The sequence below is a fragment of the Carassius auratus genome, chromosome 27 (genome assembly GCF_003368295.1).
Source record: "Carassius auratus strain Wakin chromosome 27, ASM336829v1, whole genome shotgun sequence".
Taxonomy (NCBI): Eukaryota; Metazoa; Chordata; class Actinopteri; order Cypriniformes; family Cyprinidae; genus Carassius; species Carassius auratus.
The window spans coordinates 22691891-22716413 of NC_039269.1; the positions used below are offsets into that span (position 1 = coordinate 22691891).

The following is a 24523-nucleotide window of genomic DNA, read 5'->3' on the forward strand; positions in this document are numbered from 1 at the left end:
GTTAAGCAGCGTAACCTTACCATCACACGCTTGAGGTATTCAGCCAGATACAATGCACTGGATAGCTGGCCAATCAGCGTGCACCTTGCTTTTCAGAAGGATGAGCTTTGTAAATATGGATGTGTTTCAGAAAGGCGGGTCATAGAGGAGCAACAGTTATCAACAGTATGTGGAAAATATATATATATTTTTTTTTTTACTTAAACTGCATAAACACATTATATCACACCACATACACAAAATTATAAATTATAAATTTTTTTTATAATATATTAGATGGCTTAATGTTGAAATTAAGATTAAGAAAAGCTTTAGAAATATTTGACTTGTTAGTTCATATTAAGTCATTGTTAGTTCATATTTAGTAGCTAATATAGTTAACTAATATTAACAAATGAATCCTTATTGTGCAGATTTAGGGTACAACTAAAATATGAGTGTGCATTTTTTCCAACTTGATTCTTTTTTATTGTTGTATAAGACTAGGAAATATTGAACAGAGAGCCTTAATTTCCAATTTAAACAATATTAACCTAAAACAAAATGTGTAAAATGATTCTTTAGATATAAGGAGTTAATGAGAATTGTTTAATGAACCGCTGTATGTGGTAACATGTATACACAAACAATAACACAACATTAATGCTATTAATAGTTGTAATACTACAATGAATGTGTTTGGTGTTGTGTTTACATCGTTTATACAGCCCCTCAAGTGCCCGGAGGGAGGCGTATCCAAGCATCTCCTCTCACTTTCACTCTCACCAGGAGGAGGAGATGCCAGACATTGCCCTTAACACGCTCGCGTAATAACTGTCGCGCGAGAAACAAAGGCTCCACTGCTGTGAAGTCAACAGTCGCGCGCTCCATCCTAAAGCCATGTGAGAGATTTGCTTCTGCAAAAGGACGCCAGAACACATTGACCGTCGGGTTGAGCGCCGCTCCCCGGAAAACAGAGAGCACACGTCCCCGCCAAGAGCTGCATTTGCAACCCGAGAGAATAACCGAATTAGTGCCCATCAGTAGATAGTAGTAGCCCAGTCATATTGATCGCCCGTGTCGTTTACGCCTCTGAGCGGGGGTTTGTTTTTTTTCTGAGCGGACGCAAGAGAAACATTCGCTATCAAAAGGTAACGGTCTGACCACTGAGTAAGTATTCATTTCAGAACAATTGTTATTTTCCTGCGGGTTTAATTGTCTTTTCGTTTACTGACATCTCTTTGGATTGTTGTTATGCTGAGGGCTTGCATTGCGATGGCGCTTTAAATCGTCTGAATGTCTTGAATACATTGCATCAACCGCGAAATAACAGGATTGCAATGTAACAATGCGAGATAAGTTACATTTACCTTTTCGCAGAGAGTACAGAGGGGTTAATAAGCTATGCAAAGGTTATGTCTTTTATCATATGTTTATATAAACTGAAGTATCTTCTGTGGCCCAATAACACGCTGGTGCGCTTTTTTCCAGCAGTATGTGCTCGGGTGTGGGAGAAGCACATCTAGCAATATACTGATGAAACTGGGTGGGATGATCCAATATGGCCGTGTAGACCTGGATTTAGCAGCATATGATGTAAAATGTTTTCGTGGTCATTTGGATTTGGGCCATTTAACAGTTCGAATCTGACATAATTTCCCCGCGCGTGGAATCAGATACGCTTCACGTCTGACTGTGTTCTGATGCGGGTTTTTTTTCTCTCTGTCAAATCTTCTCCACACCCACCGTGTCCATGGTGCGTTCATTCCCCAGATGGAAAAGGTTTATTTTCGCCAAGGGCAAGTGGGACCGTGATGTGTTTTGTGTTATACACATTGCGTAAAATAGTTTATTTGTAATAGCTGTGAAATGTATCGTTTTGTGTGGAAATAACGAAAGGCGCATGAAGAGGGAATTGGGCAGTCATGTCGACCCTGGTGCACATCCAGTGCCAAAGCTTGTCTGTCAAGTTTACGCTCCCATGAACATTTGAGGCACTAGGTCATTGGACCCACCAAAGCAGGTTCCTAAGAAAATTAGGAATTAGGGTTGGTGCTCTAGAAGTTCTGATGCATTATATTATGAATTGTGTAAATGTTATAGCCTATAGGGTATGCCAGTAGTTCATAAAGAAGAACCACAGAAGCTCTGGGAAAGGATTTCTTAATTTAATTCAGCTTTAGAATTAGAAACCCTTGGGTATTTCTAAATATTACATATTTTGAATATTTTAAATTTAAAATATTTACATTTATATTTAAAACAAGGCCTGTGGTAAATATTAGCCTACTTGAAAATGCATTTTTGTTTAAGCAATTAGGTTTGAGAGGTATTGATAAAGGACCCCTTGAAACGTACACTTAATGCATATAAAAGATATTAAGTTGGCATAAGATCCACCGCTTTGTTGATTCAACTGTTACAGACCTAGTTGTGAACAATTTGCTTTGTTTTCTGTTTAATTGTTACAGGTCTTGTTGTGAACAATTAGATAATGCATTGTTTAATTTTTTTTACCTAATTTTTGACCTTCCATTGCAAATGTTGAAGACTTATTTCTGGTGACAGATAAATAATTTAATTTTTGTTGCTTAAACCCCACCCCTGCAAGCGCACTTTTATCTGCCTCCACTTTGGAGTGCAATCTCAAAATCCAACCAAAAACCAATTAATTCAATTTAGTCCAGCTCTAATCCATTATACTTGGATGTATGTCACAATATGGAAGAAAAGTTTTCTAGCTTCTTCCATTTCATTGCTTCCCTATAAGACGTACTGTAGTCACACAGTGTTGCTATGCAACAACAATAATAATCTATGCTGCGCAGTGATATGATAAACAGGTGTTTTGCCACTATATACTTTATTTGGAATACTACAGGCTGTATTGCGTGTAGTCTTTAACAACCATGAAATTGTGAAACTGTCAAGCTGCTATATTTTTGAATGAATATGCTAATAGCTACTGAAATGTGCTTACAAATATTAAACAAAATGTTTTTTTTTCAATCAACAAGCTTCCAATAAGGACCCAAAGAATATCTATGCTATTTTTCCAACACAGCAACCCTTATCTGCCAGGGTCCCCAGCCCACATTCCTTGCTGAGATGCATGATGTAACAGAAAGTCTCTAATTCATTTAGTTTTTTTTTTTAAAATTAGAATTAAATGTAAGAATTCCCCTTCGATATATACTCTTTGAGAGGAGTGCATTCATATATTTTAAACCGTTGATTAAATACAACGTCTGGTATTACGCAAGTAGTCATGTGGTCACATGGGGTCTGTCACTTCATGGGTGTTGCCATCCAGCAGCAAGGACTCCTGACAGCTGCCGTGATTTGACACGGTTAAAATTGAACAGCTCTGGACTGTCACTGATGTTTTAACCTTTCACCTATATCTCTTCCATTCTCATATCAGAACTCTGTAGCAGATAATAGCCCATAACAGACTCTCCTCATTTACTCAAGCCCTTCCTGCTCACTCCAACCCTTATGAAAATATCTTAATGACTGCTACAAAACAGGAGTGCACACTTAATGACTCATTAGGGCTCAAGCCCAAAGGGCGAGAGGCCTATTGTTTTCCTTAGGATTATTTTTTATTATTATTATTATTATTATTATTATTATTATTATTTTTTTCCAACGTCTCGGGGGCTTTTGGGGCCCTTAACGTGCTTAAAAAGTCTTGAAAATTGGCACACAGATTGGAACCTGCGGCCATTAGGGCCGGGCAGAGACTGATACACGGGCGTGGCACAGGGGCTCTACAGCGCCCCCTGGAATATGGAGGGCCATATATCATACATTCTTGCTCGTAGACGAATGAAACTCGGTACACATATAAATCTCATCAATCCAAACAACTTTTGTATTGCAAATCATAGGCTCCGCCCAACAGGAAGTTGGCTATTTAGGGTTTAGTATTCAAATTTTTCGTCAAAGTTGTGGGGGCTTTTGGGGTCCTTAACATACTCAAAAACTCTTGATAATTTGCGCACACTTTAGAATCTGTGGCCTTTAGGAGCCTGCAGAGGCTGGGACCCGGGCGTGGCACAGGGGCTCTACGGCGCCCCCTGAAACACAGTCAGAAATGTTGATGTATAGCTCACACATACTTGCACGTATTCATATGAAACTCAGTACACATATAGATCTAATCGTGCCGAACAACTTTCGTATTGCATGTCATAGGCTCCACCCAACAGGAAGTCAGCTATTTAGAGTTATGTAAAAAGCGCATGCTCTGGAATTTGAAATACTTGTCATAGGTTTTTTTCTCGATTGCCGCCAAACTTGGTCAACATGATCTCAAGACACTGGGGATGAAAAATTGCCAGGGGATTTTTGATATCTCGAACGGTTTGCTCGTGGCGAGGCGTTGAAATTATGGCGAGAAATGAGAAACAGGAAGTGTCTAATACCGTCCACATACATTTCCTGATTTCAATCAAACTTCATCAGATTATTCGTTGTATGATGTCGATCGCATATATGTGACTATTAGGAGTCAAAGTTATAGCGCCACCAACTGGCAGAAGGAAGTGTGTCATTTTCAAAATGATTTGAATTCAGCATCTTATTATTACTCGATTTGCTTCAAACTTCATCAGAATAATGTTAAAACACAGCCGATATAAATCTGCAAGGGGGATATTGATATCTAAAAAATTGTTGGCGTGGCAACATGTCAAACTGGAATACTTCTCAGGTGATTTTGAGGCAAATAACATACTTAGAATTTCACAAAACTCTGAACACACATCAGTATTTCTGATAGGAACTTCAATTGTGAATGGATTTTGGATAGCTTGAATGGTTTGGCCGTGGTGATTTTTTTAAATGACCTTACAAAGGGAATCATTATTGTATTTTTAAATTGCAGCTTCCAAACACGTCAAATAATTTTTTCATACAGATGAAAAAGTCATTCTGAGGAAATATGCATAGTTTAACGACTTTACAACACTGTATGGATAACAGAAAATTTAAAAACTGTCAGACATCTCATCTCACTCTGTCCCTCTGTTTGAGTATATGTGCTTCAGACTTCCATTGTCTGAGAGAAATAGCGCCCCTACAGGTTCAATTCCCGGACTTTTACTTTCACTTTTAAATCGGTTAAAAATACAAATAAATACTTAGATTTAATTCACACTGACAAGCTAAACCAACATATCTGATTATTACCGGTTCAGGGCTCATGGATAAATTATTTCTGGCCAGAGATACGTGAGAAATAGGAGAGATGAATCACCGCTGTGATCACGAGAGTCTGGAGTAAAGAGCTCAGAAAAAACGAATTTATTCCTGTTTTAAAGCTTTTAAAAATAAATTATTACAGCGATATCACACAATCAACCAATTAGAACACACCAAGAGCTAAATTCAGATGTTTTTGAACTGTTTGTGTGAAAATGAAATATTTGCAGCTGCCTATCTGAAATCACGCCTCCGATCAGCGCTTACAGTGTCGAGCTCAAAACAAACGAATTTATTCTTGTTTAAGAGCTTTTTTAAATAAAATATTACCACAAATGCACACAATAAACCCATTGTAACACTACAAGAGCTAAATGCAGGTGTTTGTGACCTGTTTAAGTGTGCAAGACTATTTGAAAGCGCGACTGGCAGAATAACAAATATCTCTTGAGCTGCAGGATTCTGACTTTCGTCGTACGAACGAACACATAACGGACAAGATTATTTCAAAATACATAATAGCTTGGCGAATATAAACGAAAACAGCCACGTGAACATAAACTGGATCTACTGTATTTGAATATTAAAGTGACCACATTTACCACTTGCTTCTGTCTTCAATTTTAATCTATATAAAAAAGGAAACTCATTCGACTTGGCTGCTTTTTTAATGTGTGCGTATTTATTTATTTACCTTTTTATACATTTTGTATAATTTCATAGTTTGTGTATTACAATTATGAAAACAAAAATAAATTTAGCCACTCACATAGAAATAGCTTAGGCCTTAACCTTTTTCTGTCAGTTTTAGGGATTTTTAAAAATCCTAAAAAAAAACTTATTTGTGCTGCAAATAATAATTTCAAACTCATTTGATACTGACCTATGACATCCTGTGACATTATATTTATTTGAATTTACATAATCTCATAGATGTAACAGTAAATCTGTTCAGCTCACAGATCAATACTAAGCTGTAATACAAGCAGAACTTTCACAAATGCTTATGAGTCATTTAAGGATTTGATAACACTGTAAAAATAATGTCTAATTTGTTAACATTAGCAAATTCATTGATAACACTTTATAATAACTGCACTCATTAGTAAATAGTCAGTTCATGCTTTATAAAGCCTTGTCCCAATATTAATAGTCAGTAGTAAGCAGTTTATAAATACAGCTATAAATAGCTTGTCCTTGGTTTATAAGCACATTTATTAAAAAGGAGAGTAAAGGGTCAGTTATCTTCCTATGAAAAATAAAAGATAAAAATAAACAAACAACAACACAGATTGATACAGAACTCAGAAATTTTATTGTGGATTTATGATAAAATCAGCCTGTAAATGAATTCATACTCCTCCTCATACTACTCCATACTCCTTTTTCAACATGATGCCAATATACTGAGATGTTAAATTGTGAATGGGTTTAGGATAGCTTAAATGGTGTTGCCATAGAGATTTATTAAAGTAACATAAAAAATACAATAGTTATTTTACTATATCTTTAAAATTTTTCATTCTAACTCTTCATAATTTTTTATATAAGTAGAAGTCCTCATTTGAAGGAAGCACAGTAAGTTTCATAGCTTTATCATTTTCAAGAGCCAGCATAAAATTAAAACTATCATAACTTATAAATCAAGCTTGCAATTCTTAGTACCTATAATGGCCACCAGAGGGAGCTATAGGATTACTTTTAAATAATTATTGGAGAAACGAGTATGATTTAAATAATTTATAGAAATCTTTCAAATAAAATAATATGTATTTTAGGAATTTTACTGATAAAATGACACTCACTTAATTAGAATAACAAGCTGAAGTATTGTGAACTGTATATTAAGAATAATTCTTAATAGGCTTTATGGACAGATACGTTTTAAGTGACTCTTGAAGGTTCAGCACCACATCCTCTTTTACCACTGTTTAAAGAATTAATCTTACAGAACAGGTGTGAATGAATTTTGGATAGCTTGAATGGTTTTGTCGTGGTGATTTTTTGAAATAATAGTAAAAAAGGAACCAGTAAAAAAAAGTGCAGCTTCTAAACACTTCAAAAAATGTACACATAGAAGACAAGTCATTCTGAGGAAATATGCATAGTTTCATGACTATACAACATTATATGGATGACAGAAAATTAAAAAAACATACATCTGATGTCACTCTGTCCCTCTGTCACTGTGTGTGTGTGTGTTTGTGTGTGTTTTAAGTGAATTAGGTGTGAAACTATCAGTGAGCATTTAGTCTCCAGTGCCAACATTTTACAGAACTGCCACTTTCCTGGAGTCTCAGAATTACAATGTGTCAGGTTCTGAGAGATCTAAGATTCCAAAAAATTATTTAATTAGAATACCATGAAGTATTGTGAAATACTATATATTAAGACTTTATATATAGGCTTAATGAACAGATTAGACTGACTCGTGAAGGACCAGCACCACCTTCTGTTGTCCGATGGTTTGAGGAATATATCTTCCAGAATCTGGGATTAAGATTTAGGAGCTCATTTTTATTCCACCTCCTTTCCTGAAAGTCTGTCTTGCAGAATTGACTAAAAATTAATCTTCACATTAATTCCTAATTCTTTTGCAATTCTTTTGTCAGTTCTTCTTGACCTGTTTTTCTCTTCCAGCTTTCCTGGACTATTGTATAGCACTCATAAATGATTAAATAAAAAATAATGGTAGTTATTAAGATTGATATGGTTTGGAATTGGTAAAATGTGCTTGGAAAAAAATCACAACAATAAAACAATGTTTTAATGTTTAAGTTTGGAATATTAACTGACATGAATGAATGCTATATAAATATTGTTCATGTTAACATAATGTTTATAAATGAAATCTTATTGTAAAGTGTTACTAAAGTTATATATATATATATATATATATATATATATATATATATATATATATATATATATTGTTCTGTGAATGTGATTTTAAAGTCTAGATGATTCGGATTAACCCTTTAACTGCCATATCAAGTTCAAGTTCTAGTTCAAGTTCAATTTATTTGTATAGCGCATTTACAACAGCCTCCTGGCTGACCAAAGTGCTTTAACATAAGAGCAAGAATATTACACATACATAAAAATAGACCAGACAAAAAATTTAAAACCACCCATTTCAAAATGTAGCATAACACAGTAGTCAGTACACTAAGGAAAATAAAAAAGTTTTTAGCAAAGATTTAAAAATAGACAAGGAAGGGGCCAGTCTGATCTCTAAAGGCAGGGTATTCCAGAGTCGTGGCCCAGCCACTGCAAATGCACGCTCCCCTCTACGCTCCCCTCTATCCTTTAAAACCTCACTGCCAGAGGGATATTGTGAATGCATGTGGCCCGCTGGGCACAGTTTACCTGATGCCACCGGGGTGGTGATGGCATGGTGGCTTGAGCCCGCCATCGCTGCTTGCAGCATATTATTTTTTCACAAATGGTCAATTAGAGGAGACTTTTCAGCACAGCTAATGTCCATTTAAATGTTGGAAAGTGGTTATGGACTACGTTTGCTTAGGGTGGAAAATCCACTTGAATTTTATGAATTGTAAGACAGTCATCTCTAAAATTCTAGCTCTGAAAAGAAGGTTCCAGCTAGAGAAAACTATTGACGGGTTATTGAAGTGTACCAGCTAAAAGATGACACACATTCCATGTTTTGAAATATATGTATGCACTCATGGTCTAACAACTTTTGGAGGTTAGTATTCCTCCCTTCCTTTCGTCTCCCCATGCTGGTGGAGACCTGGCTCATTGCATGTCTCAGAAAAAAGGGAGTGCATGAAACTATTGGTACAGTCCTTTACCAGTCAAGCTTAAGATTAGTCTTGATTTTTTGCAGTTCACTACAAATAACTGATCTACATCTGCCAGGTTCGCAGAAAACAATATCCTTCAGATGTAATGTAGCTGGGCTTAAAATTGAGTTACCATATCCTAACAAGCCATTAAAATATACCAGAGTTTAAATCACCATGAGGATGGCTGCTTTGTTTAACTGTCATTAGGGCCCCCCGAGCAGCCGAGTGCGAGGACCTCTTGTATCTGCTTTGTTATTATTATTATTATTCTTCTTCTCTTCTCCCGAATGAATCGCATTTTGAGGGCTTTAACATGCTCAAAAAGTCATGAAACTTTGCACACGCGTCAAAACTGGTGAAATTTTTTTCGATGATGCGCCACCGAAAAATGAAGTTGCTAAACTCACACATTTACAATGTCCAATCTGCCCCAAAACTTCACATGTTGAATGGAAACTCTGAATAACCTGAACAGATTGACATGGCCCAATATTCCGTTATAGTCAGGTAGCGCCACTTATTGGCAACAGGAAGTGTCATATTTTACGCTGCTGATGAACTACTCTTAGAATTTTTGACATCAATGTATTTTTTGTGGTCAGTCTAATCTAAAGGCTGTGCGATGTTCAGTTGTGAAGATCTTGAGTTTTCGTTCAAAGGCGGTGTCCACGGCACCATGGCGAAGTTCGATGTCTCGCCATGTTAATAAAAGATGTTATAAACTCAGGCATAAAATGTCCGATCTTTCCACAAACTTCACATGTGTGATAAGAGTCCTGACCTGAACAGATCTGCAGGCCAATATTCCACTGGGTGTGGCAGAATGGCTCGATAGCGCCACCTATACACTTTCAACGGAGTCTGCCTCGAGCTATGTCTCACGTACATGTACAAAAATTGGTACACACATGTAACACTCCAATACCTACAAAAAAGTCTCTTGGTACGAAATCCGGATCCCAACAGGAAGTCGGTTATTTTGAATTTTCCCTTCAAAATCGGTGTTGTTCTTGCCATTTTCAGGGGTTGTACTTTAAAGAACTCCTCCTAGAGATTTATTCAGATCAACACCAAACTTGGTCAGTGTAATCTAAAGCCCTTTGCGATAATAAATTGCGAAGGACTTGAGGTTTCGTTAAAGGGCGGGTCCATGGCGGCCTGACAAATTTCGATGTTTCGCCATGAAAAAGGAAGTTGCTGTAACTCAGACATACAATGTCCAATCTGCCCCAAACTTCACATGTTGGATAAGACTCTTGTCCTGAACAGATCTACATGCCAATATTCAGTTATAGTCATAGCGCCACCTATTGGCAACAGGAAGTTACATATTTTACACTGCAACAAACTACTCCTAGAAATTTTATGACATCAATGTCTTTTTTGTGGTCAGTTAAATCTAAAGGCCTTTGCGATGTTAAATTGCGAGGATCTTGAGGTTTCGTTAAAGGGCGTGTCCATGGCGGCCTGACAAATTGCGATGTTTCGCCATGAAAAAGGAATGAGAGCACCACCTGCTGGCAACAGGAAGATTGGCACATATATGGAGTAAACTTTGATATATTCCACTTATATTTATGAGTTTAAATGAATATATCTCACCGTTCACCTATTTACTAAAGCCACTTGCTGCCTGTGAGCCCGGGTGCGAGGGCCCGTTCATCGCTGCTTGCAGCTTTAATTGTAATTTGTAATTGGAACCCAGTGCATAAATAGGACCAGACATTTTTGTCACTCCAAAGGTTATTCCATATGCACAAAAAGAAGCCTTTGGTTGATGTTGTGGCGTGTTTTTTCATGCATTCAATTTTCTCTATTGAAATCTGGCCATGATTATCTATTGGCTGCTCTTTGTCACTTTTGGCATTTTAAACACTTTTGTTGGCCAGAGAGTGAACCAGTGAAAAGGTCACAGCATGGCTTCAGTGTGTTGCCCAGCAGTGGACTAGCGAGGGGAAACAAGCTGTAAGATAAGTGCACCCACACTGGAGACTTCACAGATTGGATAAAGCTGGCCAGTGTTGTGTTTTTCCTGGACTTCCAAGTGCTTTTCCAATGCTGTCAATGAGATGTGGCGAAAGGAAATGGCTGCATGGTGTTGAAACTTTTCAAAGAGTTCCTCCTCGTTCCTCCATTCCTAAACCACTGATGCAGTGATGTACTAATTTGCATGGAGTTTTAGAGCTAGTAAAATGTATTGCAGATTATATGAATAAACCCAATAACTGGTAAGATTACATGCATGCTATTGAAATGAAGAGGTTTAATATTATTATTGCTATTAGTAATGTTTATTTTATATAGGCTAGCGGCTTTCTGAAAGCCCAATTGAAATAATACTAACACACTTTATCCTTTCATGATAATAATCGATGTGACCATACAATTTAAAAAACAGTTTAAAAAAGTCCAAATGTGTCTGATAGCTAGAGGTTTATACAGAAAAGTTTGGTTCACTCAAAGGAAGTGTCAATAATTTTTTAATTGTGAACTTTGCAGGATGAGAAAAAAAAATATATAATTTATTTAATTAGGGGTGTAACGATACAATGAATTCCTACTGTACGTTAATAATACTAACAACACTTTTATCCTTTCATGATAATAATCGGATGTGACCATACAATTTAAAAACAGTTTAAAAAGTCCAAATGTGTCTGATAGCTAGAGGTTATACAGAAAAGTTTGGTGTCACTCAGACTGTTGGTTTCTAGAAATCAGGAAGTGTCAATACATTTTTTAATTGTGACTTGCAGGATGAAAAAAATATATATATAATTTATTTATTAGGGGTGTAACGATACATGAATTCTTACTGTACGTTTTACAGGGCAAATTCCAAATGGAAGTAATGCTTTTGAAGGGCAGAGCCCCTGGAGTGTGGACTCTGGAGTGAGCAGGGCACGTGTGTGCCATTATGTAGTTATTTGGAATGCACTTGGCAAAGGAAGCGACGTAATTTCCTCATTTTCTTCAGCTGGATGTTCCTGTGATCGTGTCCGTATACATATATACATGTACATATATACATATACATATTATATTTAAAAATATATATGTATATAAGTTTTCATATATCAAATTGCACATTTAAAAACATTTTAAAATATAAAATGTATATTTATTTGCAGCAGTTATGCTCACAATAATAAAAACACATATATGCCAGTAAAACAGTGACATCAGCTAACGGACACTATGCTGCGTTGTCACGGGAATATCCCAGCTGAAGATAACTGAGGTACACTTATTGAGAGGTAAGTGATTTCTGGTAGGCAAAGCTGATATTTCAAATCACCAAAACAAACACGCCCCTTGCCCCAAAAGGGTCTTGCCCCTATTTTGATAGCTCCACCCCACTCATACGTACACAACCTAGGCAACGATTATGGGGCAATCTGCTGTGCCAGCCGGCCAAAGGTATGATGTCATCAGTAACTAAAAGCAATGTGTGTTACTATGGTAATACATCTTGAATGTGTTTTGGTAGTGGGATTGTGTTTGGCATTGTGTGTTTTAACATGCATATATGTGTTTTAACAGCATATTAGTTATGTGAAACAAAGCAAAAACAATGTTACTTATCCGATATTTACACGGGTCCTACTTTTTGCCTTATCGTAAGCCTTATTTTATTCGGTGGACGTTTTCCTCTTTTGTTTTTTATCCATCATCTTTTTATTTCTGTCATCACTCATCTGTCATTTCCATCCTGTGCACTGAGGGCTCTCTCGTCCCCATCATGAGTAGACACGCCCGTTACTGTTGATTGGCTACAAGTTTGTTTTGGTACTTGGCCTGACTCAGTTTTCTTAAGCGTCTTTGAAAAAATACATACCTCACCTTTAATGAAAACCCAGTCCAGAGCATTCTGAACCTCAGACTGGTCAGGAGGTTTACCTTCCAATAGGACAATAGACCTAAACGTACAGCAAGAGTGGCTTATCGACAAGTCTGTGAATGTCCTTGAGTGGCCCAGACAGAGCCTGAGCTTGAACCAAATTTAATATTTCTGGAGAAACCTGAAAATTTGCGTCTGCCCCCATCCAACCTGACAGAGATTGAGGTGAAGAGGTGAGGTGAAGAATGGCAGATAATTGCCAAATGCTGATGAGCAAAGCTTGTCGCATCAAACAAAAAAGACTTGAGGCTGTAAAGGTGCTTCAGCTAAATAGTGACGTGACATACAGCCAAGTATGGTGTGTGAACACACACCTGGAGCAGTGGGCAGCCATTAATGCTGTGGCGCCCAGGGAGCAGTTGGGGGTTCAGTGCCTTGCTCGAGGGCACCTCAGTCATGGTATTGAAGGTGGAGAGAGTGCTGTACATGCACTCCCCCCACCTACAATTCCAGCCGGCCCGAGACCTGAACCCACAACCCTTGGATTGCAAGTCCAACACTCTAACCATTAGGCCACGACTTCCTCCTATATTTAGTTAAGGGTGTGAATACTTATGCAATGTACTAATTTCAGGGGTTTTTTTTATTATACATTTTTTTGCTTTGTCAGTATGGTGTATGGAGTGTAGACTTGTGTGAAAAAATTAAAGCACCTTAACATAACGCAGCAACAAAACAAAAAATTTGCAAGGCACTATAAAAACCATGAAAACCATGGAATTTCACTGGTCAACTAGCGTGGTAACCCTGTTAGGCCTTGAGTAAATAGTTATGCATGTTTTGTCGACTATTATCCCTCTGAATCATTTGCTTATCACTTTTGTTAACGTCGGTGTTGCACCACTTTTCATGAGTGGGCTTGCTTCATGAATCATTCTTGGCGTGATCTCATGTGCTGCATTTGTGACTATCTGCACTAGTGGTTTAAAATACAGGTGCTAATGTAACATTGAGTGGTTTTGCACCAAGGAGAGGGTCTGGGTTTGAGTTCAACAGTTATTCTATCGGTCAACAGTTAATACTTTGGTCTGAATGTACAGAAGCAAATCACTTAAGTTCTTGCTTAGATTTCATCTTGCATGATCAGTTCCATTGTGAGAGATTTTTAGCTCTGAAATCAGAGAGAGATAACATATCAACAAACATTCCCTGTGAGAGAGTGAACATGTGATTGGATGTGCTCGGTTGGGCCACTGAGATCACCAATCAGCTGGATTACTCTCCCCTGCAGCCATTTTCAGGAGAGAAGCTCTTTTTCTGTGGACCAGTGCAGAAGCCTGCAGTAAAACAGGCTTTGACAAAAGATGTCTTTGTACCAGGTTCAACATGGCTTTCCACTTCCCATGTTCCCATTTCATGGTTGACCTCTTTTTTATCCATATGTCCCTTTTCCTTTGATATTTTGTTTACATTTTCCTCAATTGATGCATTGTATTTTGCCTCCTTCTCACAGGATGCTTATGTAGCCAACAAGCATGTAACCACAAATGTTTGGACTGCTTGTATTAATATTAACCATGTTTTGACTGCAAAGAGGTGGAAGTTTGGTTCCTCTTACAGTATTTATTACCATATCAAAGTCATACAGAACTATTGGAGCAAGTAACGTCGGCCTTCCCTTGGACTGGGCTTTATGTTGGAGCTCTGGAATCAATTTAGGTTGGAATGCAAAGGACTGTTAACAGTCTTGAAATTTGCATACCATTCATAACTTCTCCCTCCATCGCTGTTGGACTGGTGTTTGCGATTCATATCTGCAGTTTGATTTCTGAGAAGAGAAAAACAGCTGCCCACCTCTTTTATCGATTCTCATCGATCTGTTTTGCCTCAAAGGAGAGAAGTGCAAAACACTCTTGACAGGCTGAGCTCATATTTTATAGGAGCAAAGCATGTGGAGACATAAAATAGGGTCCATCTATAATGCATTGTGGAAGTGAACAAGACGTTAGTTCAGATTTGCAGGTAGAAGAACGCACAAGGTCTTTAAGAGGAAATGATGTGTGTCTAAAGATCAGGCAGGGATCTGGCCATGCATTATGAAACAAAATTGCAATACGGAATGCTGTACTTTAAGGTAAATGAAAAGTGAAGATTATTACTCTATTACTTCTGTTGGGTGAACTTTTTTTTTTTTTTTTGCAGGATGTCGGAAGCTTTGTCACAGCAAGAGAGACTTCGGGCCATTGCTGTAAGTAAATAATTACACTGATTTAAATGTATTTATATTCCACAACTAATCAAAACTAATTGATAATAAAAATAATTAATGAACCCAAATTGTTCAAGTCAGCAATGATGCATTATTAAGTAAAGACATTTTTAATGTTACAAAAGATTTCGGATTAAAATAAGTGTTGTTCTTTTGAAACTCCTATTCATCAAAAATAAATGAAATACAATTTTACCAACACAGGAAAAATTATGTTTTAAAATAAATAAAAAATTGAAAACAGTTATAAGTTAAACTTGTAATCATATTTCACAGTATTACCGTTTTATTAACTTTTTCATCAAATAAATGCATAAGATTAAGATGCATAAGACATAAAAATATCTCACCAACCCCAATTATTTAAACAGTAGTGTGTAATTAAAATAAAACTTGTATTTATATATGAGTAGTTGGTAACACTATAGCATAGGGACCAGTTCTCACTATTAACTAATTGCTTATTAGCATGCCAATTAATACGATATTGGCTGTTTATTAGTGCTTATAAAGCACATATTATGCATGACTATATTCTACATTCCTAATCTTATCCAATATCTAAACTTAACAACTACCTGACTGTTAATAAGCAGCAAATTAATAGTTTATTGAGGCAAAAGTTGTAGTTAGTGGTTTGTTAATATTTGGATCTTTAAAAAAAAAAAGTGTGACCGAGTAATTAAATAAATGATCGACAAATCAATTTTAAAAGTAATCATTAAACAAATAAATAAGCCTTAGCATATATGATTAGAACTTTTAGAACTTTTGCCAACTAAATTCCTCATTACGCATTGCATGAGGACAGATGTCAGGATACAGATCAGATGCACAGAAGGCCTAAATGATCTTAGTCTCACGAGGCATCATGCTCCTACCATATGTCAATGACCATCTATACCTGCTAATGTATGTCCAGCCATCAGCACTAAAGCACTTCTGTGTGTTCAATTATTGATGGGGCTTAGCATTGTTTTGTGAACAACCAGACTAATGTTGCCTTTAACTCACGTTTATCCATCTTCTGAGAAGTGGAGACTTCCAGGATGTGCATAATCAAGAGTTTTATTGGGAGTTGTCCGTTTCCGTTTAATGAAACTCTGGCTAACATGTTCACACAGAAGCAGATTACGCCTGTCAGTCCGGTTCAAGTGCCAAATACGCCTTTATGTCATTAGAAGGTTTTAAATCCCATCACTTCTTTATCAGAATTAGTTTTGTGGCCTGGGCATCACTCAGATGCGGCATTATACATTCAGGAAAAAAAAACATATATATATATATATATATATATATATATATATATATATATATATATACACACACACACACACACATATACATATATAGATATTAAAGGCCACTGTTGGTTAATTAAGATTTGACAGATGAACTAGGGCCTTGACTGGACTTGTTTATTAAACAGTGTTTCAAATGAGATATAACTTTTGGGTGTTATGTAATTCAGCTTTGATATTTACTTCAGTCACTTGTCACTATGGTTACCAGTGTTGCTGTGGAAATAGAAAAGGCGCTTTTAATTAATAGTTCATACAGATTTTATTCAGTCCTCTCCTGTAAGCTGCTGTATGAACAGAACAGGTCACACCTGTTATTAAATATATATAAAAAATATAAATTATTTTTTATAAATATTTAGTTAAATGTATACATTTACACTGACATTCAGCATTGCCAAAAACAGATTATGAATACTGTCTAATAATAATAATGAATTTATACCATTTCTTTAAATCCTTTTTGTTAACTGAGATTTGTGCAGAGGCTATTTGATTTTGTGAACTGGGAGGTTCAGCATCTTTCACCTGAGTTTAATATCTTGTCTTTTCAGGAGAAGCGAAAGAGGGAGGCTGAGATTGAGAACAAAAGAAGACAACTTGAGGATGACCGCAGACAACTCCAGCATCTCAAGGTATCAAGACATAACAGCTAATAGGTTGTGGATATGTTTTATAAAATTGAGCAGGTGTTTGCCGTGGTCATCATTCAGACGGCTGTCAGAGGTTTCTACCCAGAGGTTAAGAGTCAGAGCGCTGTGGCGTGTCTTCCTTATGTAATTTATTGTCTGTCTGGTCCAACACTTCAGATTTCTATTTAAAGCCCTAGTGTTGAAATTCATAATGTGAGAATGATTTTTCAGGATTTTGAAGTTGCTGAAATGAGAAGGGGAAGTTTTAACAGCAGTTTCCTGTTTGAGGGGACAAGGGAAGAAATCTGTATCCTCCCTTTAAGTTCTGCCTTGTTATGATAAGTCAGGCCGTCTCACATATTTTCTTTTTTAGAAAGCTCATTTACATTTTATGGAAATCATGAGAGCCGTTTAATTTTAATGGCCTTTTTTACTTTATTTAAATGTAACCACTTTCTTCATGCATGGTACACTTCGGTAGAACATTTTAAATGGATTTCTAAAGCACAAATTTGCCATTTCTCCCATTTCTGTCTGCACTTTCAAGAGAAAACAACCCACATTTTTTGTGGTATCTGCAAATTAGGCCTGAATAGAAGAAAGTTTTTTTAACAAATGATAATAATAATAAACACTGAATCTTTAAAGTTTATAAATGTAACTGTCCTGACTTTTAACAGAGCAGAACCTTACTTTTCACAGACACGCTCATGCATATTTAATCATAGTCATAAATATTTTACACGTGTGCAATAATAAATTATGTTATTTCATTATTTGACTGCATCCAAACGATTAGGTGTTATAAAAACTGTTCATTAATGAACTGTATATATTGTCATTTTTATGATCTCTGGATGCCTGCATAAATTATTACCTCAGTTATTTTCATAATTCAAGCCAAAATACAAAAACTGCTAAATTTATGCAAATCCTAAAGATCCCAAGTCTGCTGCAGAGGATCCGTGGTCAAAAATAACTTGCATGCGTGCCTATCCTCATCTCCCAAGTATCCGGCAAGGCGATTGTTTCCCTTCTGTCATCTGTCACAACGTGATATTTTTTGTTTGTTAGTTTTATACCTGCCATTGTTTTTTGTGCATAAGGGATTTTGCTCAATAGGGAACAATGGAGCTGGCCTTAGTTTCCTACTGAGCCAGACTCCGATCCTTTGTCCTCCCTCTGTGCTGGGATTGTGTATCGTGTGCATGTGGTGATGTCAGCCTATCTGTCACCATGCCAGAATTTGCGGTCACAAAGCCAAAACTGAGGGAGTAGGCTGAGGGACGAGAAAGGGAGCAGGAGAGGGTCATTTTGGACTGTTATGAATTTGGAAGTCACAAGTAATTATACAAAATGAAGTAACTTGTTGCTAATTCTATGTGAAGGATTACGTCTGATACTGACCCAGTTTCATAGGAATAGGGAGTAGGTAAGACATTTTAAAAAGGCAAAACGTAAGATCTCATGTTTTTCCATTTAATCATTTTCAGACCTCACAAAAAATGTCAGTAATTGCCTCAGTGTTTTTTAGTTCATGTGACTGTGCTTTTTCCATGAATGACTCTTTTTAACATTCTGCGAATCGTTGTTTTTTTCTTGTCATGGTGAGATTTTTTGTCTATTCAGTAATATAATTGAGTTCAATTTCCTTTAAAAAAAACTAATCACACACACACATTTTTAGCAACTAGGGAGCATAGTTCTTATAAAATGATTAAGAGTGGACTTGCTATAAGAAAAGACATCCTCAGACATCAGATTTACAATGCAGCAATGCATGCTGCACTGCTTTTATGGTTTATTATTACTAAACGCCTCTGCAGTCTTCATCTTTTTTTTTTTCTTAACCATACTCTTCTTTCTAGTTTAGCAGATGAGGTCCGTTGTTTGTCCATTGACCTTCGTCTTCATGGTTTTCACCTCACCTTTCCTTTCCTCCTTCCATCCCACTCTTAGTTTTTTTTTTTTTTCATTTTCTTCTCTAGAGGCCTGTCTGAATTAATCTTTCAGATGTCAGCCTTGCAGAGCTCAGACGCCACTGTCTGTACTGTCGAAACTGTAAGAATGAATGGAAAAAAAGGCATCAAACCTGAAAGCAACTGTATAACATTCTCAAAGTTTGTATTTAGTTTTTCATTTAATTCTCAAATAATGTCATCACCTACATCTTAGCTTCTTTTTTGTGCAAGTTTTAAGCTCTTTATGGAACAACAGGTGTTATCAAAAGCTCTGTGATGTTTCTCTTCTGTTTTGTCTTTTCATGGGTCTTATGTTCACTGTTTGATGTTCAGCAGATGTTTGTTTCCATCTGCTGCAGGTTGAACAGTCTCTTCTGTCTCTGTTGCACTAGAATGGAAACAGCACTGGTGGCAGCAGCAGTTTGTAATGATAAATGTGTTTGTCATAAAAAAAGCTTATGCCATTAATCACTAGTGCTCTTTTTGCTTTTGTCTCATAATGTGACAAATGAATGAAACAGGATATTCTGTGGGGGAAAAAGTATATAATTAATATATGAATTAATTTTAACAAAAAAAAAAAAAAAATGAAACGACAGAGTCAGTTATCTTTTGAATGAACGATTCAATGACAAATAGCTTTTTTTAAACGGGTAGTTGTCGCCACCTCGTGGCGGAAGAAGATAAAGCGTTACAGTACATACAAGATACTTTCGTTTTGATCGCTACTGTGGAGAGAATAAGTGTTTATACTATAAACTTTTATCCAAGTAATTCTGTTATTTAAATGTATGTAAAAAAAAAAAAAAAAAGAAAAGAAATAATGCTGTGTGGTTGAAAAGACTGATTGTGTTGCACTTTCTGGATCAGCAGCTGCATGAATGATTCATTAACATGAGCAGTGACAGAACTTGCTTCTCACACAACACTGACACTCGCGATGTGAAACAGTCTTGATAGACGGGGCTGAACCGTTGTCATTCAGGAATAAGATCGTGTGGGTGTTTGAATTGAGATTGCCATTTTAAACCATCAATTGTGCAGCTGTAATGTAAACACTGCAAATTGTTTTGCATATCGTTACGTTCTCGCGAGACCAGTCAAACCTCGTGAGACACATCGGATCTCGCGAGATCTCGTGCCACGAGATCTCATCACATACACAAGGAATTTTGGGTTTTCATGAGCTGTATGCCAAAATCATCAGTATTAAAACAATGAAAGACCTGAAATATTTCAGTTGGTGTGCAATGAATCTAAAATATATGAACATTTTTATCATTACATTATGGAAAATAATGAACTTTTATCACAATATGCTAATTATTTGAGAAGGACCTGTACCTAATATCCAGTGTGCCAGGATGCCTTGCATTTCTAATTGCAGTGCATTGCCACCTCTAGTGTCACCTATGCTTGTACCCGAAATATCTTCCATCCCTGTGCCAGACAGATGTCAGAATTCTCTTCAGACAGCAGTGGTTCACTCTGGTCCTGCCAGTCGAACCCTGCTCTGGCAGGAAGCTATGTTTGAGCAGGCGCCTGTCAATATGTTTCACTATCCAGAAATGTGTGTAGTGTGCATTAGCAGCCATGGAGAATGCCTTAAAGTGAAAAACTAATGGACAGCTAAATGGTTATGTGCTACACTAACCTTAATGGTGTGGATTTGTTTACATCAGCACAATGAATCCAACTGACATTAACTAATTTTTCAAGCAATCATTTAGTCAATATCATGCAATTAGTGACCATGATATAGGGACCATTTACACACACTTCCCCATCAAGAATACATTACCCTGGTCAAAAGTTACAGTACAGACATTTATAATGTAAATGCTGTTCTTTTTAACTTTCTATTCATCAATAAAATACTGAAAAAAAAAAAAATATATATATATATATATATATATATATATATATATATATATATATATATATATATATATATATATCACGGTTTCTACAAAAATTAGCATCATATGTGACCCTGGACCAAAAAAAAACAATCTTAAATGAACACTCCACTTAAAAGAAGAAGAAAAAAAGGCTCATTTTCCAACTCCCCTAGAGTTAAACAATTGCGTTTTAAGTCAAATGACAAAAGAAAGTCGAAATCTTGACTCTTCTGTAGTTACACCATGTACTAAGACCGACGGGAAATGAAAAGTTGTGATTTTCTAGGCCGATATGGCTAGGAACTATACCTTAATTTTGGCGTAATAATCAAGGAACTTTCCTGCCGTACCATGGGTGCAGCAGCACAATGATATTACACAGTGCCTGAATATAGTCCCCAGCGCTGCAACTACACAAACGCTGCGTAATATCATTGCACCTGCTGCATGCTAACGGTTTAATCAGATTCAATGATCTATGCTAAGCTAAGATAAAAGTGCTACCACCAGATTTTGAGATTGGCTGAATGTATTCGAAAACAGTAAAATAGGGTAGTTGGAAAATGAGCCTATTTTAATAAAAAGAGAAGTGTTCCTTTAAGTCTTTAAAAAATATTGATTTTTCTTTAATGCCAAGAATCACAAGGATATTAGGTAAAGATCATGTTCCATGAACATTTGGACATCTTCAAAGGCAATATTCTTTCAGTATTTAGATTTTTTGCACCCTTAGATTCAAGATTTTCAAATAGTTGTATCTCGGCTAAATACTGTCCAATCCTGATAAACCATAAATCAATGGAAAGCTTATTTATTCAGCTTTCAGGTGATGTAGAAATCTTAATTTTGAACAATTAAACACTAAAGACTGGTTTTGTGGTCTTGGGTCACATATTAGATTTCTGAAGGATCATGTGACACTGAAGCTGAAAATTTCACTTTGCAGTTTGTGAATAATTTACTATATAAAATATATTTAAATACAAAAACATTATTTTAAATTGTAATATTTCATGATATTACTGTATAGTATTTGCAAGGTGTTTATGCTGTTGAAGTGTTATCGCCTCTAAAAAGAAATCTCTAAGCCATCGGTTTGTTTTAACAGTCAAAGGCATTGAGAGAGCGATGGCTGTTGGACGGAGCGCCATCCAGTGGAGAGGACGAGGCACAGAAACAACTACAAGAGGATGAAGAAAAGACCAAACTACTGGAGCAGAACATCCTAAGGTTAAAACCAGTCATTTAGTCACTTGATACCCTCCTTAGTCCCAGACAAATTCTAACATTGCTCACATTCACTTATCTTTTCCTCTAACAGACTAGAACAGGAGATTGATCAGCTTGAGAGTGGAGTGCCTTTGAATAAAGGAGAAAATGTAAGCTATTAAGATTTGTTGTTGTTGTTGCTTTAGTAAAGGTTTCAGTTCTGATAATAATTATGACTTCCTGTCATATGTCTTTTCTACTAGGAACCTGATGGTCCAGTGAAGGGTGAGTGTAAAAATATGCTGTATATTTTAATGTTTTCAGTTCTCCATCATCTCTGTATAAATGTAACAGAAAGGATTACCTTGTTATCAGTTTGATTGCAATAATAGCCACTGTGTAATTTCACTGTTGTCATGTGAAAGAGCCAACGGAATGAATGAATGTTCATATTATAGTCTTATTAATAAATGCTGAAATCATTAAGTGATTATTCCATTTGGCTTAAGCAGTAGTGCAAGTTAAATGAGTCTCTTTCTCTGTCCCCAGTAGTTGAGAATGGCATACAGCAGCCCAGCCCTAACGCAGATCAAAACAGCAAGAAACAGATCACAGGCATTGAGGCCAAACTGCAGTGCACCAACCCTGATGTAGCCATTGAGAATGCCAGCGCGGAGCATCCCGTCACCATGGTGTTCATGGGCTACAAGAATGTAGAGGATGAGGCTGAGACCAAGAAGGCACTGGGCATAGAGGAGACCGTGAAAGCTGAATTTGTGGTCATTGAGGATGGCGAGAGCAAAGCTGGAAATGAGGGGGCCAAAGAGGATCAGGCCCCACCTAACGGCAGCGCCTCCAGTCCCGAGAAAGCTCAGGATGAAGCCAAGAAGGAGGAATCGAAAGAAGAAGTCAATTCGAAAGAAAAGCAGCCATGCAAATGCTGCACAGTCATGTGAGGGCGACCGCTCGCCCTGAAACTGACCCCCTGACCATAACACAACAATGAATGAGTATACCCCGTATACTTAGAATTAACTTTTGTTGTCTAGTATGTATTTCTTTTTTTATTTCTATTAATATTTTTCTATATTTCTGTCTTGACATTTATATATCTATATATACATATATTTTCATTATGTAATCTTGTTGAAGAACGGAAAAATGAGGACCACAACAGATTCCACTTTAGACAACAACATGGTTAAAATAACTTTTTTGTGGCCCTCGTCCTTATTTTGTTTTAAGTAAAATAAGATGAACGTCTCGATATATATGAACTAGTTGTTTATCCCCCATATACATTTGTGTTTCTAAGATATTACTTTATAACTGAGAAGAAATGCCTATATTGATATTACAAAGTTATGCTTTTAATATATATTTTCAGCCTTTTGTTTTGTTTATTTTTTGTTGCCAAATCATCTCAGACCACTGTGAACACTGGTACATGGAATGTCGTCTTTGTCCACGATCACACATTCTGCATTACACCTCATAGTAGGCCAATATGTTTGTAAATATGATGCAATTATTTATGACTGTTCATGCTAGAATAGAATAAATGTAATCATTTTTTTTTTTTTAAATAGGCTGCTGTAATTACCCCAGATCCCAATAATAACCACAGCAGATATCTGTTTAACAAGTACATCACTTTTTACAAGATAACACGTTTTAAACCCTTTTAAATGATAGATAACATTGTTAGATGTAATTGTAATCAATTAATTTTTTTTTTTAGTAACATTGCAATGCCTCATATTACATGTATCCCATATTATTAAAAAGCATTCATACAGTTTGCTAAATATATCATATCATTAAAAAAAAAAAGAAATGTGTGAAATTGAGGGTTTTTGGTGTTAATTGGGTTGCTGTAAGAAAACAAGAGTTCACCATCCACGTTTCAATGTCCAGGCAGATCATTCACAATGATAAATCATTCATTAGTGTTAAGTCAAGGTAAATAGTGTGGGGTCTAAAACATGTTTCTCATTCTGAGTCCACAGCTTTGTAAATGTAGTTTTGCCGTCTTTCTGATATTTCAATTTAATGAATTATTTCATTTTGTGTAAGACAGTATATGTTGTGGCTATCAAATAATGTCATGAGTTATAGGTGCTTTATTGGTATGGCCAATGCCTGTTGTGGTCCAAGTGTTTAAATCAGGAATAATGACAATAAACAAAACAATGTTTGTTTACAGTCATGTATTGGTAATTCTTTTGTCATTATATTTTCACTCACCTGCAGTCGACAAGGTCTGACACAGTTACAAATGGCAGTCGTTTGGAAAATGAATTGTTGATTTCCCTAGAGACAAAATGTTAGCACACTTCATGTTTGATGATGGTATTGTGTATCCAGAGAAAGAGATTCTGTGAACTCATTTAGTTCAAATATTTACTCTGCA

The 24523-nt window shown here is 36.4% G+C and overlaps 1 protein-coding gene across 3 annotated transcripts; it reads left to right on the plus strand.

The window, feature by feature from the left end:
- Window positions 1–748: 748 nt before the first annotated feature.
- Window positions 749–24319, plus strand: palm1b (paralemmin 1b). 3 transcript variants are annotated; one of them, XM_026206708.1, is made up of 7 exons: window positions 749–1149; window positions 15040–15085; window positions 16962–17042; window positions 22010–22131; window positions 22223–22280; window positions 22374–22395; window positions 22660–24319. In XM_026206708.1, the coding sequence occupies exons 2-7, from the start codon at window positions 15041–15043 to the stop codon at window positions 23064–23066; spliced, it is 735 nt and encodes a 244-aa protein (XP_026062493.1). In that variant the 5' UTR covers window positions 749–1149; window position 15040; the 3' UTR covers window positions 23067–24319. The 3 variants fall into 3 exon arrangements, with proteins under 3 accessions (XP_026062493.1, XP_026062495.1, XP_026062494.1); XM_026206710.1 differs by having other exon boundaries at window positions 22663–24319; XM_026206709.1 differs by having other exon boundaries at window positions 749–1130.
- The last annotated feature ends 204 nt before the right edge of the window (window positions 24320–24523 follow it).

Bases quoted from the DNA above. Each gene is read 5' to 3' on its own strand.
- palm1b (XM_026206708.1), top strand. From the start codon at position 15,041: ATGTCGGAAGCTTTGTCACAGCAAGAGAGACTTCGGGCCATTGCT. The intron at 15,086-16,961 runs GTAAGTAAATAA...TTGTCTTTTCAG, and splicing joins AGAGACTTCGGGCCATTGCT to GAGAAGCGAAAGAGGGAGGC. The intron at 22,396-22,659 runs GTGAGTGTAAAA...CTCTGTCCCCAG, and splicing joins ACCTGATGGTCCAGTGAAGG to TAGTTGAGAATGGCATACAG.